The 22,871-nt window shown below is 46.1% G+C and overlaps 1 protein-coding gene across 5 annotated transcripts in view; it reads left to right on the top strand.

The window, feature by feature from the left end:
- Window positions 1-15,151, top strand: part of MARCHF3 (membrane associated ring-CH-type finger 3) — a 574,560-nt gene extending 559,409 nt beyond the window's left edge. For all 5 annotated transcript variants that reach the window (XM_069625604.1, XM_069625608.1, XM_069625603.1 and 2 more), the window contains 2 exons: window positions 9,324-9,533; window positions 14,611-15,151. In XM_069625604.1, the coding sequence (XP_069481705.1) occupies window positions 9,324-9,533; window positions 14,611-14,769 (369 nt within the window). In that variant the 3' untranslated portion in view covers window positions 14,770-15,151. The remainder of the gene's footprint in view (window positions 1-9,323; window positions 9,534-14,610) is intronic.
- Window positions 15,152-22,871: the final 7,720 nt, after the last annotated feature.

Raw genomic sequence — 22,871 nt, 5'->3', positions numbered from 1 at the left:
ATCAGGACAGACTCCTGGGTGGGGGAGGGGCACAAGGGAACAACATGGGGGGACCAGATAGGGTGGGGATGACCAGTGGGGACAGAGGGTGTAAACACATGTTGGTGCATGCTTACCTGCTGAGAGAAGGCTGGCCTCAGGATAACTGTAATAATCTGTACATGCTGTGCCAAACCAGCTTGCGAGTCCGGAAGTTGATGTGCACAAAGGTCGTAGGAGTGTCGATACAGGCAACTCTTGGGCAGCCGGAGGGTGAAGGCAGCGAACACACACAGGGGCTCAATGAAAAGAATAACTATGCAACAACTGTTTCAAAAGCACTGATGAATCCTACGGATCCCTTGCTGTACCCCCGCCTAGAGTCTCCTCCCAGGTGGCCAGGGAAAGGCACCGCTTCCTGATCCGGACCTTGGGGTGGTGTAATGCGGGAGGATCACCTGCAAGGAGACCAGGCCCAGGGTGCGGAAGGGATCTCGCGGGATGAGATGCGGTATTCTTCTTTGAAAGGGATTAACCTTTCTTATATACCAAGACATACAATGGCCTATTGCCATTATATTTTATCCGGAACCCCATGTTAAGTTTAGAAACCTGGGCAAAGTGGGTTCAACATCTTTAAATACCCCACTTAAGGAGGAACCTGTTGAACCTTATATGGCTAAAAAATACCCGTTGTTCCCAAAGGTACAGAGAAAGGAAACCTGTAATTGGTGGGGTAAATTAAATGCCTACCCCTTCTGTGATAAAACATGATGTATCATTTGCAAAAATGTATAAACAAAATAGTTTAAAAGTTAAAAGTAGTAAATTACCAGTTAGAACACATTTTTGTTACTTGGGAATCCACATTCCATAATCCCAAGGGTACTGGGACAAAGAAGAGGGCTGACAACCAGTGCAGGCCTAAAGATCAGGCAATTGGGCTTAGCAGCCCACACCTGAGAGAGGCTTAAAAGCTCTCTCGAGTGTAGATTGTTAGATGCGGTCATGGTTGGAGGAGCAGTAGCAGGTGTAGCAGCAGAAGTAGTAGTTGTTGCTGGGACAGGAGAAAGTGGCAGAGGAAAGCACGTTGCTGGCAGGATCCACAGACGTGGGAGCAAAGAAGGGACGCCAGGATTTTCCATTAGCTTATTCCAGTTCCCAGTCCCGAGTTGGTCCTTTTCCCGCAAAGTCTGTATTGCAGAGGTTACGCAGTGGGAAGCATGCATCAGACCGTGCCTGGAGGATGGTGTGCTCCAGTGGGTCGTGGTGAGCCGAACTCTGTGCCTGTGTGGTGGGAGACCGAAGGCAACTTGCTGAGAGAAGTGTGCCCGGTCAAGAAAAGGCACGTAGTAGAAGTCCTGCAGCCTGTGACAGCGGCCGAGGACCCGGTGAGTGTTTCTGCGCTTTCCCAAGCCTTCAAGCTTTTGCAGGCGGGCAACTGTAACCAGTTGCTTTTCACTTGCGAGGGAGTGAAATTAAAGAAAGCTGATCGGAGCGTGTCAAACAATGGAGTGCAACAGTTGTAGTACTCTCGTATAGATAAATACGCTGTGGAAGGAGGTTTCGAACACTATAAAAACAGCTCTAACAATGTCATTAATGATTGTGTGTACCTAAAAGTGAGTCTAATGCAAAAACTAAGCCTAAATAAAGCCACAATAATATTCTATCCTGTGAAACCAAATGTTAAACCTCAAAATTGTGAAACGAAGAGAACAAACAAGCATTACCTTAAGCCCAGAGTTGAACAATCATTGCCCTCAGTCAAAAGAAACTAAAGTAAAGGTTTCTTTCGCAATACCTGTTTCTACCAGAGGAAAAGGGGCTGATATAACATATTTAAAGTTAGTGCTTTTAAATGAATGACCTTGGTGTGGAGGAAACAGCAATTAGTCATTAACTCACCTTGCCAAAGTCAATAGAGGTTAAATTGAAAGTACTTGGTTGGTGGCTTAACAAAATGCAAGATTGGTTGAAAAGCAGCCTTGGAAGAAAGTTGGTGTTAAGAAGAAATAGAGACATTGCTTGTCTAGCAGAGGTAAAGGGGCATTTGTATAAATCTTGTCCTTGCTACAAAGTTGTAAAGAGTTGTTTAAAGATGTTTAAAGTTGAAGAAGTGTTACACTTTGGAAGTGTCACTGGAGCTGAAACTCCAGAAGCCGAACATTTGAAACCGTGTGAAGCAGAAAAGTGCAACTTCATGGTGTATCTTTGAAGGAGTTAGGTGTGGCAGGAGGGTGGACCAGACAGATTGGAAGTAGAATACTGGGTCTGAATTACCCACAAAGAAGTTAAATTTGCTGTGAAGTGATTCTCAAACAGAAGTTGTGTTTCATGGTGGTAAGAGGGTAGCACTGTGAAGAGAGTCGGTGGTGTTTACTGTGCGAAGGGAGAAACACTGTTGCAATTCCTGGACAAAGAAGTTGTGGTGTCTCATGGTGCTGCAAGAGAAGCACTGAAGAGAAGTCCATTTTAGCCTATTTGTGTTTTGTGAATCATACGAGTTGCAACAGAAATCATCCTAACCAAGAATCCCTTTGGTACTGTTTAAGGGAATGTGAACTATACATTTCCTGCAGAAGAAGGACCTTTGTCGGTGTTGAACTGTGGAGTGTTGGAAGTTTTCTTTAACAACCTGACTTTATCAAGAACTGTGTTGGAACTCCTTGATTTCCTTGTTGTTTTGTGTTATTCAACGAAGCTGACTTTGACTTATCGCTCAGGTTGCAGTCAAAGACTTTGAAGGTGTTTCAAATAAGTATTGACATTGTGAATTGCCATATATTTTCTTTTTTTATGTTTGTGCATAAGTGTTAGGGCCAGAAATGTTATGTTGGAGTGTTTTCCTTAGTTTATTTAGGCTGGGAAATCCCTGTTGGAGTGGCGCAAGTGAGGCGTTAGTTTGGCACTTTTGATTTAATAAAATTACATTGTTTGAAAAATCCTCTAAAAGTTGTCTGCCTTCCATTTCTGACTCCCCACAACATCCAGTAACGCTATTGTTACAGAAAGGACAGTCGAAATTGCAATGGGGCAGGTTCCCGTACACCCTCCTGAGCAGATTTTCATTTTATTCCAGAATCTTTGCACGTGGTATTAAATGGTGCATCGCTGGGTCCATCTGTAGGTTCCACATACACAACAGTACACTCAATCCTTCCAATGAGCCTTTTGGCACTATTGTGCACAGCAGTGGAGTCATTGGCACACTGCCAGGACATCTCTGGGGGATCAATACTATTCAGCACAAAAAACATGAGGATTTTTCACCAGCACCTTTGTCTCTTAATGCTGTACATGTTCTGCTATTACATACCCTATGCTCAAGCGGAATTGCACAAGATGTGATCATGTGTTCAAGTTTTGTGACCAGGGTGCCCACTCCCTCTGAGGGTGATATCTTGGTATGGGGGGAGTGTCTGAGATGCAGTGGTGCAACCACCCTTTGGCAGATTGGGCTTTAGCATCCCCCAGATCTTTGGGTTATGTTGACCTGGCCTGGCTGACCTACAGAGCTGGACAGGGCACGGACAATAAACTGCGGCTGTACAGTTCACAAAGGCCCGGCAATTATTATTAATTATTAATAATTAATTAGTAAGGCATTTCAGTGTTAGCAACTGCATTCGTATTCATACATTTTTAGGAAATTAAAATCGTGATGGGGTGTTTCATGTCGGGGGAGTGATAAGAAGGGTAGGAGGCGCTGGAGAAAGGTCACTCGCATAGCAGTCCTGAAGTGTCTGGTTTCAGGCGTGAAGGAGAGGGTTACAACTTTTAACATTGGAGCTCCACCAGCATAGTCTCATTAGAGTGTGAAAAGAAGTTATATGCCCACACACAAATAAGTATCCCTCGCTCCCATTGTCTCTGAAGTTGGCCCCTCTCCCAACATTTGATTGTTTAGGCCCCCCCCCAAGCCCTGACATTATCTAGTTGCGCCCCTACCTAGATGCTCAAGATGATGTAATTGAAAGTGACCATTTATTAGTGCACTATTTCATGGAGAGGTTCTCGGGGGAATGCCATGAATTCCTTGGCTCTGGGCCAATTGATATTGATATTTTATTTCTATTGCGCTCGTACACAAGATGCCAAGAGATTGTTCTTTACTCCCATCCCCCCCTTACTCGTCAATCCCTTACTCATGAAAGCTTCCCACCTTCCTCTCAGTAATTCCAACTAGTTCCCAAATTATTTGCTCCACCCATGACCCCCTAGAAAGGAAGAAACTTACCAAGATCCTCTTGTTATTGTTTCTGGTCCTTCCAGGCGGTGATTCCGAGAGCCTGCAGGGCTTGCCTCTCACTCTGGATGCTTGGGGGATACCCCTGTGTCTGCTGGCATGCAGAGGACCACTCCTCTCCCCTGCAGAGTGAGCAGAGGCAGTACAACAGGGGCTGTGATGGTCCCCGAGCCAGGCCGGCAGCTCCGAGGTCTGTAGCACAGTCGCCTGGGCATAATGTGGTGGCTACGGGGAGCCACTAACAGCCCTATGATCCGCACTGGGGCTGCATCAGTTGAGGACCCCGTTCTCGGGGCGTTCTCTCCTCAAGTGCGTATGCTTCAAGAGTAGCCCTATTGTTGTGCAGGGATAAGTGTGGGGAGGGGGAGAAAGGCTGCAGCCTCTCCCATTGAGCTGTGAGTGCTCTATTCCTTGCCTGGGGCTTGAGGAGTGGGCCTGTCTCATGTTCTTTCCGCGGGCCTTGACCTTTAAAAGTGACTCTACAGGACTCTGGAGCGTTAGGGTGTTGGCAATGTCTCATGTGAAGCACTGAGATGGGGAGGAATAGTGCTAAAATGGGGAATCTCCCAGCCAGGGAAAGGGCCAAGGGGAGAATCTTTTCATCTAATGAGTGGATAAAGGCTTATTAGTGATGCCATACACAAGGAGACTGAGAAAGTAAAGGGGAAACTAGCTGAAGAGAGGTCCTCATACTTTTCCACTTCTTCCTCCTCTTTGAATTCTGATGAGGAAGGCGAGCACGGGAGGAAACTTCTTGATTGTAAGGCGGTGTCCACGACGCTAATGCATGTGGCACCTTTATTAATTTTGAAAATGTTACCCCTCTGATGAAGGAGGGAGAGCAACTGTCCTACAGTTTGAGGACGGTGCTAAGAAGGGTTTCCTCTTATCCCGGCTTAAAAAAGGAAGGACTCAAAGAGGCTCTTGATCCCCCTAGTTTGTGAGTACATTGTATTCTTTACCAGAAGAAGCCAAACTGTCCTCTTCAGTAAAGGCATAATCGCTGTTGTCCAGCCTTACAGGGAGACTTTCCATGTTATTATTATTTTATTATTTGAATATTTTTAAAGCACCACACACCCGAAGGACTTAGAGCGCAACATAAAAGGGACAAGAAACAAATACAAACCAAAATTACAGAGCAGTTAATCTAGCAGCAAAAGCCATCAAAGCCAGGTCAATCAAAAGAATCGAATACAAACTCTGCACATAACCACATCCGGAAATGTGCTAGAGGTCCTACTTGAGACCCACTACTAATTTTAAATTGAAAGAACCCTTAGTCAAGTCTTTACAAATGCTCAAAAAGAATGGAAGATTACTGTCACCACATCCCACCAATACACAGTCCTTGTTGGGTATCCAGTGATGTTATCGAAAAGATAATGAGTGAAATGTTACCGCAAAAAATACAGAATACTAAATATGCCGGGGTGGGGGTAAAGGGGTAGGGATTGGTTCAGGGTGGGGTTAGAAGCGTGGGCAAACAGAGGTTTGGGGGGGTCCTCCCAAATAAAAAAAATTATTTACATTTCCGATAATATTCTATTCGTTAACATTATTTTCGGTAAGATCACATGGAACCTCCCTGTTCTGAGAGCACCAATTATCTAGGTCAATCCTCCGAAAAATCTTCACGTCAGTAGTTCTTTAATCTCAAGCTCAAGATGAAGATTTTACAGATGATAATTTTCCTTGTGTCCCAGAGGGGCTGGTTGGCATCACTGCATTTCATCAATGCCTAGCTCCCTTGTCCAAGTTCACCATTCCTCTTTCCAGTTTGCAGTGGGGCATGACTACTTTAAGTTTCAAGTGGTGCCCTAGAGTTTGGTTCCGGTGCCATTGGTGGGCCACCTTCACGAGGGGGAGAGCTTACTGTATCCTTACCTGTACAATTGGTTGGTGCAGGGGGCTGTCTCGTCAAGTGACGTGTGTGCAGGATTTGAGGTTTTAAGAGCATAGGTGTCTCAACAATCTGAAAAAATCAACTGGTTCAGACGGAGAGACTGTCATTCATAGGCACTGTCTTCCACACCAAAGTAGGGTGTGTGCAGCCTCCCCGAGGTGTCATACTCGGGGAGGCAGTGTGGAGGGTCATGCCATTATCCTTGGGCTCCTGGTCGGTCTTTGCTGAGGGTTCATGGCCTCATAGCTGCCATAGTCTGTGACCCTGTGGTCTCTGCTACATCTGCACCCAGTTTTGTCACACCTCCGCTGGGAATGGCTCCCCAGCTTTCAGGATTTCAAGCTTCCTATGTTGATAGGAACTCTGGGGTCAGTTGCAGTGGTGGCTGGGCTCAGCAAACCTTTTTGGGGAGGGAAAGATCTCCCTCTCAATTCCCCTACTTCCAGTATTGAATACTATCAGTGCCAACTTTGTGGGTTGGGGTGCCTTCATGGGACAGAGGTCAACCCAACATTGTTAGACTCGGGAGGAGCGATCAATGTCCTCAAATTAAAAGGCTCTAAAGGATATTCACTGGGCAATGCTAGTCTTTATCCTAGTAATTTGGGGTTGTCCGGTTCTGATCAGGACAGACAACACGTCTACCATGGATTGTTATTGCAAGGGGTGGGGGGTCGAAGAGGGGTCAGATCCAGGGTTCTGGAACTGGCTGCCAGGACCCTGCAGCTTTTGGCAGAAGCCAATCTACGATCTCTCTGGGGTGCGCATATCTGCAGGGTGGGGACCGCTCTGGCAGACACCATGAGCTGATCTTTTCCAACGTTCTCGGATGGGTGTTTGTTGAGGGCAGCATTCAGACTAATCACTCCGGTAATCAGATTGCCTAGCATGGGAATGTTTCCTCTACCTAGGAGTCAAAGGCTGAGCGACCGATGCCATCTGTTTTGGGTGCAGCCAAGATTTCCGATATTCCTTTTATCCAGAAAATCTGGGGAAGCAAATCCTGGGGAATTTTCTTGGCACCCGAGTGAGCCAAGAGAGCCTAACTTCCGCATCCAATCCAGTTGGTGGACCATCAGGTGTTTCTTCTGCATCAGTTTCATCCACCTGTGCTGGAATCGGTGGGCTTTCCACTGAACAACAGTTGGGCTTTGAGGTTTGGCTGTTGAAATGGAGGGGCTGAGGCGTTGGGGCATTTGTGAGATGGTCCCCAGGGTTCTTGGAAGATGGCAAGCCTTAAGTCTTTTGCCCAAAACTGAGATTCCTTTGTCTTCTGATGCCTGGAAACAGGAGGTCCTACCCTTGGAGTGTGAGGTGGCAGAATTGACTTTGGATTTGCACGTTCCGCTCTCCGAGAGAATTGTGCTGTGATACAGGCATTTAGAGATCCCGGGAGGGTATTTTAAGGAGGCAAACCCTTCATGACCATTCTACTGAAAGGTTTTGCTCTTGCTCGCCCCTGGGATTTGTGGATCGATCTTGGCACCTCCCAAGTGTCTTGAGGGCTTTTCTGGGGCTCCCTTTCAGCCTTCAGCTACTGTGGACTTGAACATTTTCAGGTTAAAAACGCATCAAGGTGGCCATTGCATCAGCAAGGTGGATTAGGGAACTAGGGGCCCTCCTTTACTCACTTCTATGTAGTATAATCTTGCATTGCGAAATACATTTGTAGGCCGAAGGTGGTGTCCTCTTTCCACCCTTCTCAAGAACTTAGTCATAACCATGCTCCTGGGGGGCTTGGCTGATGCCATGGCTGTGGCATGCCTGGATGTACGGTCTTTCTTACTTTGAGAGGATGACAGGCATTCATTTCATGAAAGTCTGTAAAATGGCCACTTGGGCGTTACCTTTTACATTTGTGCAGGTATATAGTCCCCTCCCACCCCATACCCACAGTCAGATGGGTCAGGGTTTCAGCCACTCTGTTATTCAAGCAGTATCTTTCTGAGGAACTCTCACTGGTTAAAGATCACTAGGCGTGAAGTATGTTTATGTTTCAGTGTTTATGTTTTAATTTGGGTTTTAAGCACTACTGATTTGCAGGGGAGGAACTGGGCCAGAACAAGACTGAGTTGTGCTCCAGCAAAAACTGTCTTGCCGGAGTGCCGTTCCGTCTAGACACCTGTTTGATGAATTGATGGTCATTCTTATGTTCCTAAAATGCACTTTGGTTTTATGCAAAGATGCCAGCATCCTATATTCACGAACACCCACCCAACTCAACTCACCCACACCACTGACAATCCAGCCCGAGTCCCACCCACACTGCCGAAAATCCAAAAACTCCACCCCTCCCAAGTTCCCCCAGTACCTTTTGTCCATTTCCAGCACTGCTGATTTGTTTTTAGTATACTTAATGAGTAAGGACTGTAATGAGAAAGAGGGGTGTGGGGATAATGCCATGAGTAGTAATCTTCGCTCCTTGTCGCACTCCTTCCCCCAGTACAGACGCCTCCTCCACTAGGGCTGGGTAACTTAAGGTTATGTTGCTATAGGCCATGAGGTTCTTGGATACGTCCCTGACCCATATAGGGGTCTGCATGTGGGAGCCAAGAATGTGGGAACTGGTTAGAATTAAAACAGGACGTTTCATGAGTAATACTGGGACGATGATGAGTAGGTGTCGTGAAGATTACCCTGGCATACATTCAGCTTGATTAACCCAATGGTGTGCCCCAATTCATACCTTTTATAAGATGGATGCAGAATGGGCTGCAGTACAGGGTTAACCATGTCCCTGGGATGATTGCACCTCCACAGCACCCTGAATTATTTGGACATTGATAGACATTTTTTACACAAATACTTTTGAAATCATAACAATTTAAGGTGTGCACTTGAGCTCTTTACATTTGCAGTACAATGTTAACTGGGCGGAAATACGGCCATTTGATTTTTTAATTTAGCAATGTCTCATGGTTCCTTTTCTTTGGCGAACACCTTTCAGGAGCTAACTCCTCCTTTTATCATACCAGCAATGTTTATTATGTAAAACAGATGTTTTTAGTATGCAACACCGGTTGTGCGCATATGTTACTGGTCAAAAGAGGATGATGTGGAACACAAAGAACATTTATTGCAGTTTTTTCCAACGAAAGAATGTCCTTCAGATTAAAACAACTGTCTCATTCATAAGCCGAACACCTGTTTTTGCTCATGCACTTGGTGGTCTGTTTTTTCCTTCTGCAGTGGTTGCGCAACCCCGGTCCGCAACATGAGAAGCGGACTCTCTTCGGCGACATGGTGTGCTTCCTGTTCATAACGCCACTGGCCACCATCTCGGGATGGCTGTGTCTGCGCGGGGCCGTGGACCATCTGCACTTTAGCAGCCGGCTCGAAGCTGTCGGCCTCATCGCACTAACTGTTGCACTCTTCACTATTTACCTCTTTTGGACACTAGTAAGTGCTTTGCTGTCTTCATCTTGTGCATTTGTTGATGTCAAACTATGGGTCGCTTCATAGGTCTTTGATACCCACAAGCATTTCGTTATTTGCAGAGCCTTTGATTGGGCTTAGGCTATCGTTAGGAGTTTTGCGTTGTTCTGCAGTAGATTTCCGCATTCTGTAATTCCCATTAATGAATGCAAAAATCTGGGGCTCGTTCAGGATTATGCGTTTTAACGCCTCTAGAGCCTCAAATGCATAGCAGACGTGCAGTATTTTGGAAATGATGCACGCTAACATGGAAAAAAATGCATTTCTATCCCTATTTGATAAACTGAAATTCAGATAGGAGCGCAGCGGTTCACACAACTGCTGTTCCAGGAAGATGAACAAAAGGGCCATTAATTAAACCATCTGTGCATTTCTCTGCAAACCAGAGTGGGGTAAGAAAGTGGGCATCTTAGATTATTAATAATATTGTATTCACACAAAGAAAGGGACTTTTTAAATCCAACTTTTAAACTCTGCGACTTCTTGAATCCTAATAACTCTAAAGTTTCATTGTCGCGTCTTATGTGGGTATCACATTAAAAAGCAAATGCCGCTAGTTCTACTAATGTGACAAATACTCCATTAAAGACATGCACCAATTGATCATGAGATTGTTACTGGGTTAATCCCAGTTCGGTCTACTCATTCATCCGCGTGGGATGAATGAGTAGACCGAACTGGGATTAACCCATTAACATGATGCACAAGACCTAAAAGAACCATTGAACCAATGTCAAACGATTATGCCCTGATTTAATGGAGTATTTGTCACATTATTATTAATATTGTATTAATTGAGCGCAGACCTAGCTTTCAGAAGCAACAGAGCACTTTACAGCGGTATACAACAGTGCAGATACATAACAGAGATCTTTTCAGGGGTAACAGAACAGACATACAGCGAGGTAGGATACAGAGGGGAATTGAGGGGTGCAGCTGTACAGGATGGCAGGGAGGAGAGGGACCGATGGCGTCTAGAGAGAGCGACATGATGTCCTAGGTGTTGAGGAGGAGAGACTCCATGAAGAGGTGGGTCTTGAGTTATTTTTGGAATTTTAGGAGTGTGGGGGCGAATCTGATGCTGACGGGAAGGTGGTTCCTTAGTCTTGGGGTGTAGGCAGAGAAGGCTTGTTTTCTGGCTTCTTCCTTTTTGCTGCGGTGGATTTCAAGTCTGCACGTGTCCTGGCATCTGGTGGTGCGCTGGCTGCCGGAGATGCTGAGTTTCTCGGCGACTGGGCGATTTCAGGACAAACTGCCTTATAGATGATGCAGCAAGACTTGCCAGTGATTTGTGCGTGCAGTGGGAGCCAGTGAAGGTCGTTGAGGGCCGGTGTGATGTAGTCTGTGCGTAGAACCTTGATGTAGGACACTTCTCAGGGGCACACGGGAGGACAATGGGAGGCCTTCAAGGAGGGCATTGCCCCCATCCAGGTTGGATAGGATCAGTCTTTGAAAGGTGGGTCTAAAGCTGTCCGGAGGGAGGAAGGGCTTTACTTTCTGCAGGAAGGAGAGCTGATACCAAGCTGTCTTGAGTTTTCTTACTTATGTGTGTCTTGAAGGAGAGGTGTTTGTCTATGTGGAATCTGAGGGACTTGGCACAGGAGGTGAGATCAGGTGAGTAGCCCTCAGGGTTCATGGTTGATACCCAGGTCTGTAATGTTGTCGATGTCAAGTCTGCTGCAGGGCCATGAGGATGACTGCGAGGCCTCCGCCTGTCTTGTTCAGCCAGTCTCTGTGTTGGATGCCACAGCCATCAGGGACAAGGACGCCTAGGATGTGGGTGGAGGTGGGTGTCAGCCAGATCTCGGTGATGAAGATGGCGTCGCCTGCTGCATGGGTGATAGCTGAGCGGATGTTGGCGAGCATCAACTTCAGTGTTGGGCATGGTGAGGGGGTGCTGATGGGCTTGAGGCTGATGTGGGTGAGCATTGCTGAGTGCAAGCCTTACAGAAGGGACGATGTCGTTGGCATTGCCTGGTGATGGTGGCGATGGCCTGTGAGGACAGAGGGAGAAAACAAGTGTCAGTGCGTGCTTACCTGTTGTCTGAGCAGGGGTTTGGGCCCTGGGTACTCCCAGTCCAAACAGGAAATACCCTTTTCTTCATCTGCCCTTCACTTTGGACGCCATTGATCTAAGAGTTAAGAACAGAAAGGAAGAGACAGGGCTAAGAAGGTGGGTGGGGTTTAGGCTACGTGATCTAGATCCACTTGCACCTGCTCACGAACTGCAAAGGAAAAGAGGCTGTAGAGCTGCTTAAGTAGGGGAAAAGGGCAGCAAACCAGGAAGGCAGCAACAGTTTAGCAGTGATTGACAGTTTGGCGGGGCTTAGGCCACTTGACCTAGACTCACTTGCACCTGCTCACCAACTGTCCACATTATCCATCTATTTGGGGTCCCCAACATCTTTTTTTGTGTGTCTCATATTTGTAATACCATCTTTAGGATGGAGATAAAATAAATGCGGGATTCAATCTGTTAGTCCTGTTAGTTATACCTCCTGTACCATACTTGGGCATACAGTCGAAACATACTATATTTAAATGCCTCTTGATATTATAGGTTTTCCGCAAAATCCTTAGCAAGGACTTAGTTTTCTTTCTGCCCGCTGTTGCATTATGTGGTTGTTTGGGAACCGACAGAGAATGCAGAAGTATGACCAAGTTTGGAGACTAGAATAACTCGAGGAAATTTGAGCTGCACAAACCCTTCTAAAGTCACTACAGCAAACTGCTTCAAGCGCTTTCTCCGCATACTCTACCCCCTCACACACGACTTCTCCAACTGCAAGGCTCCACTCCTGATCCCATGACCGCACCAGCAGCATCCACTTTAGTTATCACCCCACTCAAACACAGGACAGGATCTTTACCATGCCAGGGCCAACACCCAGCATTCCTTGCTGCTGGAGCAGTCCCCCAGCATGCAAAAGGAGCACTGCTACTCCTTCCGAACTCTCTGAAATTAGGTCCTTGGCCCAATCGAGCTGTTACGGCATCATTGTAGTGAATGTACCCTTTACCTCTGCACGCGTGAACAGCGTAACTTCCTGCCATGGCTGGATGAAGGCCTCACGGTAGAAGTCGACAATCCGCTCTGATGGGGCAATTGCCACTGGAACAGGAGCAACCACAGATGTCATCTTAGTCAAGGATTCAACAAACATTATGAAAATGAAAAAACTTGTATAAACAGAAGAAAACGTTGAATATTCTGAGAGAGATTTCAGAGGGCTCCCAACACATAAATTGCAGTAAAAAAAATCTAAACATGGCCTCCATGGGCGGAGCTAAGGGAGCCCTTTCTTTTGGCTGTGGGCGATATGTCCCCAAGAAATTACTATATTAGCGCACTAAATGGCTGCAGTTTCAGTTTAAAAAATAAACTGCTCTATTTTACAGAGGTTTCCTAGCCTGACGACCGGAAATATTAATTCGAGGGGATTGGGTCCTCCGACATATTCCATATCTATGACAGGTAATCACCACAGCTGTGCCGATTACCTGTCATAGATATGGAATACGTCGTCGGACCATCCCATCGAAAGAACGTTACCAGGTAAGAGAGTTACTTGTTCTACAGCATGTGAATCTATGAAAGATACCAATGCTGGAGAACAGGCGTTACACGGAAGTAGCGTATTCCTGTCTGCTCTGGTGACATCTCTGGCTGCGCCAGCACCTTCCTGTCTATGGAGATATGCCACACACTACTCAATTTGCAGGCTGCTTTAGACCCAAAAGCGAATTGCATTGGTAGCAAATGAAAACTATAAAGAACACGGGCACTACACCCTAAACACTCTAAAGCAGCAGTCTTCAAACTGTGGGGCTGGCCCCTCAGGAATGAGGGGGGCCTGAAGGAAGCCAAGGTGGGATGCGGGGGTTCTTTAAAAAGGGATTGGATGACGTTGCCTGCTTTTAACAGATCATGGAAGGGGCGGGGCAGGGGTTACTGGAAACAATATTTTTACTCACGGTGGTAGGAAGTTATGATATGGCATTTATAACGCGCCTATACACAAGTGCTTCAAACTGTTCAGTAGAAAGTTCAAAAGTTCAGTAGAAAAAAAATGGAATACCACTGCCCTACAGTGTGGCAGTGCTTTTCCCGAGGAAATTCGAATACTGGAGATTGAAATAGGAAAGCATAGACAGCAATGGGATTTTGCTGTTCTGAATTGGTAGCACGACTCCTAACGAAAATGTCCACAACAAAAGTAAGGAAGTGTGTTCCCTAAAGCGTTGGCAAATAGGAAACCTCTCCTCATAGAAAAGGACTGTGGCATGTTATGTGATTGGGAGTGGGGTATATTTTCTCTCCTTACAGTGCCTGGTTTATGACAAAAAATGAATTGCGTTTGCAGCCAGTGCGTGCATACTATAGAGATGTGTGATGACGTTGCCAGATAAGTTTTGGCATTATCTAAAAGGCGCGTGTTAGTGTCCACGTGTTCTAATTGTGTTAAGGATGGTAGACGCGCATGCTGTACAGTATGTATCGGTGCCCCTTCCTTGTTGAGTCTGGGCATAGCCTAGCTCCACCACTCCATTTCCTGCCTCTGCGCTGCCAGGACTGTGACGTATTACCCGTTGGAACCTGAAACAGGATGTTTGTGCATTTCGGTCTCTTGACATTGGGGTGTTTTCTTCATCACTAAAATCCGAGCGAGTCTGCAAAAAGATCCTTTTGGCCAAGAGGCAGAATTCAGCCGCCGATTAGGCACAGTGCACCTGCCTTGCCAGACCCAGTGCACCAACCCTACAATAAATGAGGTTTTCTATGCCCGTTGTGTGCTGTGGTTTCTCGAGTGCTGCTCCTTGTTTTTTGTCCTAGTAGTGCTCATTTACATTTGAGGCCGTCAGAAATAACTGTATGAAGATGTAGGGTGCATGTGAAAAAAGAAAGAAAGAGTGGAATACAGGGCGGTTGCTTTCCATACCGTGTTTCTTACGCATTTGAAATTCCCATGTGAGCTTTGATATTGTAAAGACATGAATCCCGCGTGATGAAACCATGACATGTTGTTTCCTTTCTCCCTAGGTGTCTTTCAGATACCACTGCCGATTATATAATGAATGGCGCCGGACCAATCAGAGAGTGATACTCCATATCCCAAGGACTGTCCCAATCCCTTCCACCCAGCAGGCCTTGCTAAACCTTCAGTCCTTCAAGAGGAACTCAAAGGAGACCATTGTTTGATTTTGGGAGGTTGAAGCGGGCCTGGGAGGGCGTGACTTGAGGCCGTTTTGCCCTGATAGTGCTGTGCACTGAACAGTCGCCCCCTAGTACCTGCTGGGCGAATGGTGGTTGGATGCCAATCCAAAGACTTGTGTGTGCCGCGTACAGAACTGAGAAACTGCTTTCATGGACGTAGGATTTGTGGTTTGAAATCAGTATTGTTTGATATTTGCTAACCTGCCAAAAGCTTGAATTTAGCAGATCTTGTATGAGGTTTTCCAAGCGCCTCGTTAATGCGTGTTGGTTGCATTTCCACCAGTGCAACAGTGGCTTTTCTTTTTTTTTTTTTTACTGTTCAGATATTAAACTATGTTATTGATTCACAATGCAAAGCAATGCAGAACCCGCTTCTTGTGTGTTCACTTCTGCAGTAATTGTGTGCAAGGGCATTTTGATATTAACTAGTTTTCGAGGAAAGGTCGGAATCTGATGTGTTTATGAGCGAGGTGGGATCTCGGGCTGGAGTGCAAGACATAATGAAGATTAAAGGGCTAAGACTAGAGAGCGGGAGCAGAAAGGTAAAAGGGAGAAAAGCGGGTCTTAATTGCCTCGCTGGCAGAGAAGGGTTCCCTCAAATTTTGGGTGCACTATGGTAAGGAGCTCCAGAGAACCTCTGCAAGAACAGACTGGAAGCTCCAGGCTAAGCCCTACAGTGAGGCAGGCTGCAGAGGATTGGTGAAGCAGAAGCTTGGACGAGGTGTAATATTTAGAATTCTTGCAGGGGAGAGGAGTAGCGGGTGTATTTCTGGGCAGACGTGTAAAGGATCCTCTGCTCAGGATCGTGTGTCCATGGAGAAGATCTACTCAAAAGTGCGCACTTTCCTCTATCCAAGCCTTTTACATGATGTACAATCTTAAAATGCTCCATGGCCCCGTCCTACTTAACCCACGTTTAGTAAAATGCACATACATGGAAACACTCAGGAAATGCAACAGGCCTAAGATTGTTGTCTAATCTGTGGGTCTATCAGAGTGTTTACACATGGTCCCTCGATTGTTTTCAATGCATGGAAATCCTATTGCATTTCTACCTCTGTGTCCTTGTATTGCTTTACTATGGTTATCACATCTTGCACCCAGAGCCGGCCGAGGCATGGGCAGTCTGTGCGGTGGCCCAGGGCTTTCTGTCAGAGGGGGCCCTATAGGCACCAGTTCCTGCCTCAGCCATACCAAGAATATTGTTTTAAGGGGGGGGCTGTGCAGCTTGCATGTACTAAACTTGTGCAAGGCCACAGTTTAGACCCATGAGGTTCACTGTCCTATTATCAGCCCACCGGGTTGTGGTTTAAAGGGGCTGTGCCTCCCAATCAGTCCTTAGTCTCTCTCCATGAGATCCTCCCGCATATTACCACCCGTAGGGGAACTATTGGTTAGCTGCCTCACCTCCCTATCTTCATGGAGGAGGGTTCTCGCTTCGGGAGAAGTGACACCCTCTGAAGAATCAGAGAGAAAGGTGTGTGTAGTGGTGCACACTCAATTACTCAGTTTCAAGAAATAGTTCCAAGATTATTGCTTATTAAGATTAAGGGTTTAGGTGCTCCCAGTCTGATCTTGGCTACAAGGTCAAAACTAAGGTACAAAAAGAGGTTCCTCAAGTAATTCGGGAGCCACGACCTGGGCATGCTACGGCAAAATCAATTGCATGGATAAATTCAATCACAGTACAATTTTATTTTTTTTAGATAGTGTACAATTATTTACTGATAAAGAAAAGTTATTACAAGGATTGAATGAAAATTATGGCAATTCAATTGTTACAGAACACAGAAATTAACATTTCATTCCAAAAAGAAAAAAGCTTTCAATGTTAACACAATTTGCACTACTTGTGAGTTAGCCAATTTGGTAAGTACATTTGAGTACCCAACTGTAACATAACATGGTCACATTCACAATTGAAGAATTCATGAGAACAGATATCTCAGTGGGGACAATTTCTAGGCTGAAACAAGGTGGTATGGTTCAGCGTCTCTCCTATTCGCTACGATGCGTTTTGTGCGATAATGCTCTTCATCAGGTAAGTTATATCTATGGTTCTATGTGTCTGCTGTGGATTAAAGTGATAGTGTATAAGTAATAATGTTCGTTGCAAGAGGAAAAGTATCCTGTGTGTCCTGTGCGCACAGTTAACTGACCTGAGAGTTTTCAGGGAGACAAAGTAAATCTTCACTAACTGGGTAGACCTTCGCCGTATCTGGTGACAAACTATTGACTGCATTTAGATTGTTGGAGTTGACAAGATGCAGAAATAGTTAATTGTGGGCGGTTAAACATTGGACAAGTCGCTAGATAGTAGCGCTGGGTCCCACGTCATGACCGCTTTGCAGAGCTAAAACCTGTTCACTTTATAGGTATAAAGTGAGATACACTCCTGTGGGACAAAAAGGCTGTTAAGAAATAAGATGGAATACGGATGTTTAAGTGTCCAGGAAATTAATCTGGTGCTGCCGCTCACTCTGGGACGAGGCAGTGCTTAGGTTATGCTAGTGGGACGAGTGAGTCCATAGACTTACCAATGCAGGTGCGGAGTGACGATACAGGCGCGCTCAGGCAGTGCTGCTGTCCGCATGCCGCAATGCATCCAGTTGCTATGCAACCTGAGCCATGCGCTTATGTTTAGAAATAGTCCCTGGGGCTGAAATGGAGGTTGAAGCAGCGCGCCATCTTTAAAATGTGTGTTGTCGAAATCGTGTAATAACTAAAGATTAACACAAAGATTAAATAGGTCGTGTGGACATTGTTTCGCACACAGTTTGTATTTAGAGATAAGGATTGGCAATAGGTTTATTAGTATAGGCCCTTTCATTTTGACAAGACACCACTAGAACTGCGTTATTATTATTTGATGTTCGTAGCTTGCTCTCATCTTTCGATTTATGATTAGATAGGTGGTTTTCAAACCCTATTTGAAGTTTATGAACTGTGGTCACTTTTTGTGAGGAATTCGACCATCTGCACGGGGAAAGTGCACTCGCCTGGGCTTTTTGATTTTTTAATAATAAGAATGAGTGATGGGAGATCAACCTCCGAGGACTATGTGAGGCCATTCGCACACAGTCCATCTGCTTCCCGCACAAAACGCATAGTCACGTGTACTCCGGGAAGGCACAGCCTACAGGTGCTGTCTTCCCCTGTCATATTTAGCTGGCATGTGACAGCCATATTTAGCTGGAATTTGAACATCAACGCATCTCCAGAAGGGTGAAGGCACACCTTCCTCCAGCCATGAGCAGCCTCATTTAAATTTCAAAGGCTCCATGGATTTTGACTACTCTGGGTGGTGGCAGTGCATACTAATGAGATAATTGAAGCAAGCCTACAGGAGAGGCTTGGTTGCCAGAAGAGACAACAGGAAGGCGGGACTAACACCCCTTTGGTATGCAATGTGTCAATTTGAAGCTAGTTCCCAACTCTTTGTATGAAAGGCAGTGCATGGGCTGTCTGGGTCCAGCAGTTACCCCTTTCAGAGGGACGAAGGATGTGATTTGAGAGAGACAGGAAGTCTGCTCTCAGCACATACTGCAAGGGAAGCCTGTGCTTTAATCAAGAGTCAGAGGACTTTGTTGTAGATCAAAGTGTCTCTCTGGTTAACTGACAGGAAGACTGGTGGGGCTTAGGTATATGTTGTCACCCCTTCTCTGTCCTGTTGCAGAACACCCTGGTCCTGACCTCTTGCATAACAGAAGATTGTTGGTGGGGACCCAGGATTGGTTCATTAAGGTAGGTTTAGCCTGCACCAATCAATGGGCCCCGTTGGCTTTAAAAGAGGGCTGAACCCCTCACTTAGCAGATCATCTGAAGACTTTGAAAGGAGTAAGAAGGAGGACTCATTTGGACCCGAGCTGAAGGCAAAGGCTACCTCACTTGGCAGTGAAGGAAGGCCAGGAGTTCCAAGAGGGAAGCAAGATCCCTCCCCTAAACATCTCCCTTGGAGATACGAGGACCCGCCCAGCAGCTCCAGAACTGGTACCCAGCCAGCACACAGCCTGCCCTGCTAGGTTCTGCCAGCAAGCTTCCTAGTTGGGAAGTGCAGGAGCCTTCTGGACAAAGGACAAGCCAGTTACCTGCAATCACTCTCCCGAGCTTTGGGCCATTGAAAGGACATGAGCCCTGCGAAGAAGCTAGGAGGAGTGCCACACAAACATCATCCAGCGTCCATCTTTTAAGGACATTTTTGCGATAGTCGAGCCCTTGAATCACCTACAGCTGCACCACAGACTGTCACACTGCAGTCACAAGAGTCGACAGAGCCGCCGTGCCGGAGGGCCTGCAGATGTCCGTCCAGCCTCGCTTGCCGAACTGCCTGTCGCTGGGTACCCGCAGCTGTCTCCCACCACTAACTCTGTCTCAAGGGCTGTGAAGCGCCCTGAAACCGCTTCGATGATGTTGAGGACCAAGAATATCTTCAGAACCAGTTACATTCTGGTTCTGCCCCCTGGTCCTTCTCCAAAGGCCCCTAGAGACCGTTACAACGCTTTGCTCCCTTGGTGCTGGAACCGAGTAACCTTGAACAGTAAGACTGATTACTTTACCAACTACCATATTGTCAGTATCGAGAATGCATCCCTTCGTGAAACTGTCTGTCCTCTCTGTTCATTTACAGGGTGGGTCGTAATTGTAGTGTGCTAGAACTGTCTGTTGTAGTAATAAAGTAGATATTTTTATACAATCTTGACTGGACAGTGCCTTTTATCATTGGGTAATAATTGTATTTTCGCTGTGTTGCAACTAACCAACGATCCAGGACCTTGCGTAGATAAGCCTGTAGTTCTGTCCACTTTACCAAAATTGGACAAGGAGGTCTTACATTTCACTTGTATTCCAATCTGGTGTACTAGAGTGTAGGGTTGATTGATGGTTTAGGAACCAATATTCATCCCGGGACCCCTGGTGCCCCGGAAGGTGATTCATCACACTTGTGTCTGTCTTACTGTTGATACCATGCCTTCCTTACAAGTTGTGAGAAACCCGAGGGCGTCCTCACTTCCTTCTCCCCAGCATCTTCCTCTCAGGTGGCCAAGGAAAGGCCATTTCCTTTGGATCCTGATCCTGGGGGTGGATATGTGAGGTAGGATCACCTGGGTGGAGGGACCTTGGGGATTGGGGAGAGGATGTCTTCAGGTGAGACATTGTATCCCCCTTTCCCGTATGAGTCCTACCCTCCCCCTGCCTTCGTAGAGTATTGTCAGTCTTTTCCACACACTTATTGTTCCACAATCAGATAACACTGGGACAAGAAAGAGGCAACTAAGAGTGATGCACACTTCTAGTCAATTTCACTTCTTTGGTACTGAGATGAGGAAGAGGACTAGGGAGGAAAGTCATTGCAAAGGTCAGGAATGTCCCATTAATAGGTGTAATTGTGGTCAGGCAAAGGGCTTGCACCTGCAACCTATTGAGAGGCTACAGGTGCATACATGGAGAGACCGGCAGAGAGGAAAGGAGAACCTGCCTGCTGAGAAGGCTGGAGCTGCCAGGGGAGGAGCAGGTTGGACAGGGGCCGGTGTAGAGGACACTGGGTACTGCAGAGGGGTGAAAGAGTCACTGCGACCCGAGTGGGCCGTGCGAAGGTCAGAGCCCCTGCAGTCCCCTCTGCTGCGTGTCCTCAGCTGGAGCTGGGGAACACAGAAGACCCTGAATTGCTGTGGGCTGCTGGCGCAAGGTTCACAGGTGGCAATCGCTGCTCGCTGGAGCTCCTGACGCATACCCGGGAAGCAAAAGGAAGCCAGAGACAAGCAGGAAGACGCCCGGAGGAGCAGACCAGCCCTGGTGAGTATAAGAGGGGGAACACTTGGGCTGGGGCACTCCAGAGGTGGTAATATGGCATTTGCTGATACCGGACAAAATGAATCTGTTAAGAATGGGGTTTGGAACCCAAACAAAGGAATATTGAATCACAAACAAATGTCCAAGTATTTTGTGAAATACAACAACATATATTGAATATCGAACAGAAGAAAAGATATGGAAATTATGTGAAATTGCAGTACGAGTGAAAAGGGAATGATGTGCTGTAATGAAAGTTGTGACTGCTAAAAGCATTGATGAACAAAGTGAAAGCCTGCAATGAATACTTATGAAATAAGTGAAGTATTTGTGAAAGACAAGTTGCTGAATTGAATGGACAATGAGAAAGCAAGGTGGTGGAAGAGGTTAATCCCCACAGAATAAATTGAATACAAGTTGTAGCCAAGCCAAAGGACTATCAAAGAAAACAGCAGAGCACATGTTGATTATGACACAGGTTCAGAGAGAGGGAGTCAGTGCTGGCAAAAGACTTAACAGAGTGTCAGAAATACGAATGGTATCAAGACAAAATCAGGAAGTCGGTAAAGAAGAGTGGCACAAAGTGGTGACAATTGATGCAGGTTGACAGAGAAGATACATACCCAAGTATCATGGGCAATCGGTTGCGTGGCCTGTGATGGGTGGACCGTGTGATCCGATAACTGCACCAAGACCGAATAGCCCCTACGTGGAATGAGCCAAGAAAAGCCAAGATACCGAGGCTGTGTGGTATAAGTGCTGAAGTGAAATAAATCATCTGTTTGAGCTATTAAAGAGCCTAAAAGCTTACAAAGCTAAATTGAAAGTATTATTGAAAGCCACAAGACTTGATCTTGAGGAAGGGAACCCTGAGATATCTTGGAACTGTGTTGAACTTGTGGAAGGGAACCCTGAGACGTTTTTGGAACTTTTTTGAACTAGGGGAAGTTGAAACACACTACAGCTGACCGAAGCTCAGAACTTTACTTTTAACACAGTTTCTTTTAGTGCAGACATTCCTACGCATTGTTTAGCTTTAGTTGTGCGGGCAAATACAGGTTTTGGACCTAGACAGACTTTTAATTTGAACTTACTGACTCAGACTATCCTTAGTTTCTTTAGGTAGGGAAATCCCACCTTAGTATAGGGCAAGTTGGGCCTTACTCCATGCTGACATTTAAGTAAATTAAAGTGTTATTTAACATTGAATCTGTTGTCTGTCTTACTTCATAATGCGTTCACATAGTGTAATTCATGTGTTGAAGTGTGCACCCCCATTTCTTTGTCTGTAAGCTATAACTCAATGCTTAGCAAAATATACGGCATTGCGTACCATCATTGTATTGTGTTTCTCTTCTTTATGTTCGCACCCTTATTTTATAAATACTAAAACTCTACAAAAATAATTGACTCAAAATTGGCAATAATATACGCTCAAAGACAAATTGGGTCTTTGGGTTGCTGAGTAAGGCAGTAATGGGTACCTTGCTTTTCTTCAGTACTGTGTAGATATTTCTACATATTTGAGAAAGGCATAGACTAAAAGCTGAAAGGGCAACATTTTACATTTGTTCTTAAAGACTCCTTGTTTTACTCTGCAGGTAAAAATCTTTTAGAGAGGCAGTTCATGCAAGTAAGTTGATTGCTTGTGTAAAAAAAGACAGTGGGCCTCATTACGAGTACGGCGGTAACCCTGCCCGTGCTACCGCCGGTTTGCCACCGGACTTGCAATATTTTACCGGCACCGGATGATTACGAGTCCAGTGGCACGGGAAGTCAGGCGCCGGTAAGTTGTAAGTCCCCATTCCCATAGAGTCCCAGAGGACTCTATGGGACTCTATGGGAGTGGGGACACGAAAGCACAAGCACTGTTGCTAATGTTGCCAGTTCTTCCGTGACGGGTCTTCCTACTGTGGCCGCTGCGCCCGGCAGGGTCAGAACTGTCTGGCACAGCGGCCACGGCAGGTAGACTCAGAGTTTGCCGGTGAGTTTACCAGCACCCTTGTTTCTGGACCAGCAAACTCCTAATTAGGCCCAGTGTGCCTACACTAATTGTTTCTTGTCATGGCACGTGTCTCCACTCTTTGTTCTTCTTGCGCTGCTTCATCTTGGACGTGGGGAAGGGGGTCTCACCTGTACAGAGATTGACGTCTCAAAAATGGAACCAACTTCTACATACCAATTTAACAGCTGCAGGGGTGACACTATCAATGGTAAAGGGTCCATCAAAACGCGGCTTGTGCCACATGCTATTAAAGTTTCTCAGCAAAACTGTGTCTCCAGGATATGGGGGGGTT

The sequence above is a fragment of the Ambystoma mexicanum genome, chromosome 6p (assembly GCF_040938575.1).
Source record: "Ambystoma mexicanum isolate Mex_15411 chromosome 6p, UKY_AmexF1_1, whole genome shotgun sequence".
Classification (NCBI taxonomy): domain Eukaryota; kingdom Metazoa; phylum Chordata; class Amphibia; order Caudata; family Ambystomatidae; genus Ambystoma; species Ambystoma mexicanum.
The sequence above is the reverse complement of the archived record's forward strand: the minus strand, read 5'-3'. Positions and strand labels throughout refer to the sequence as shown.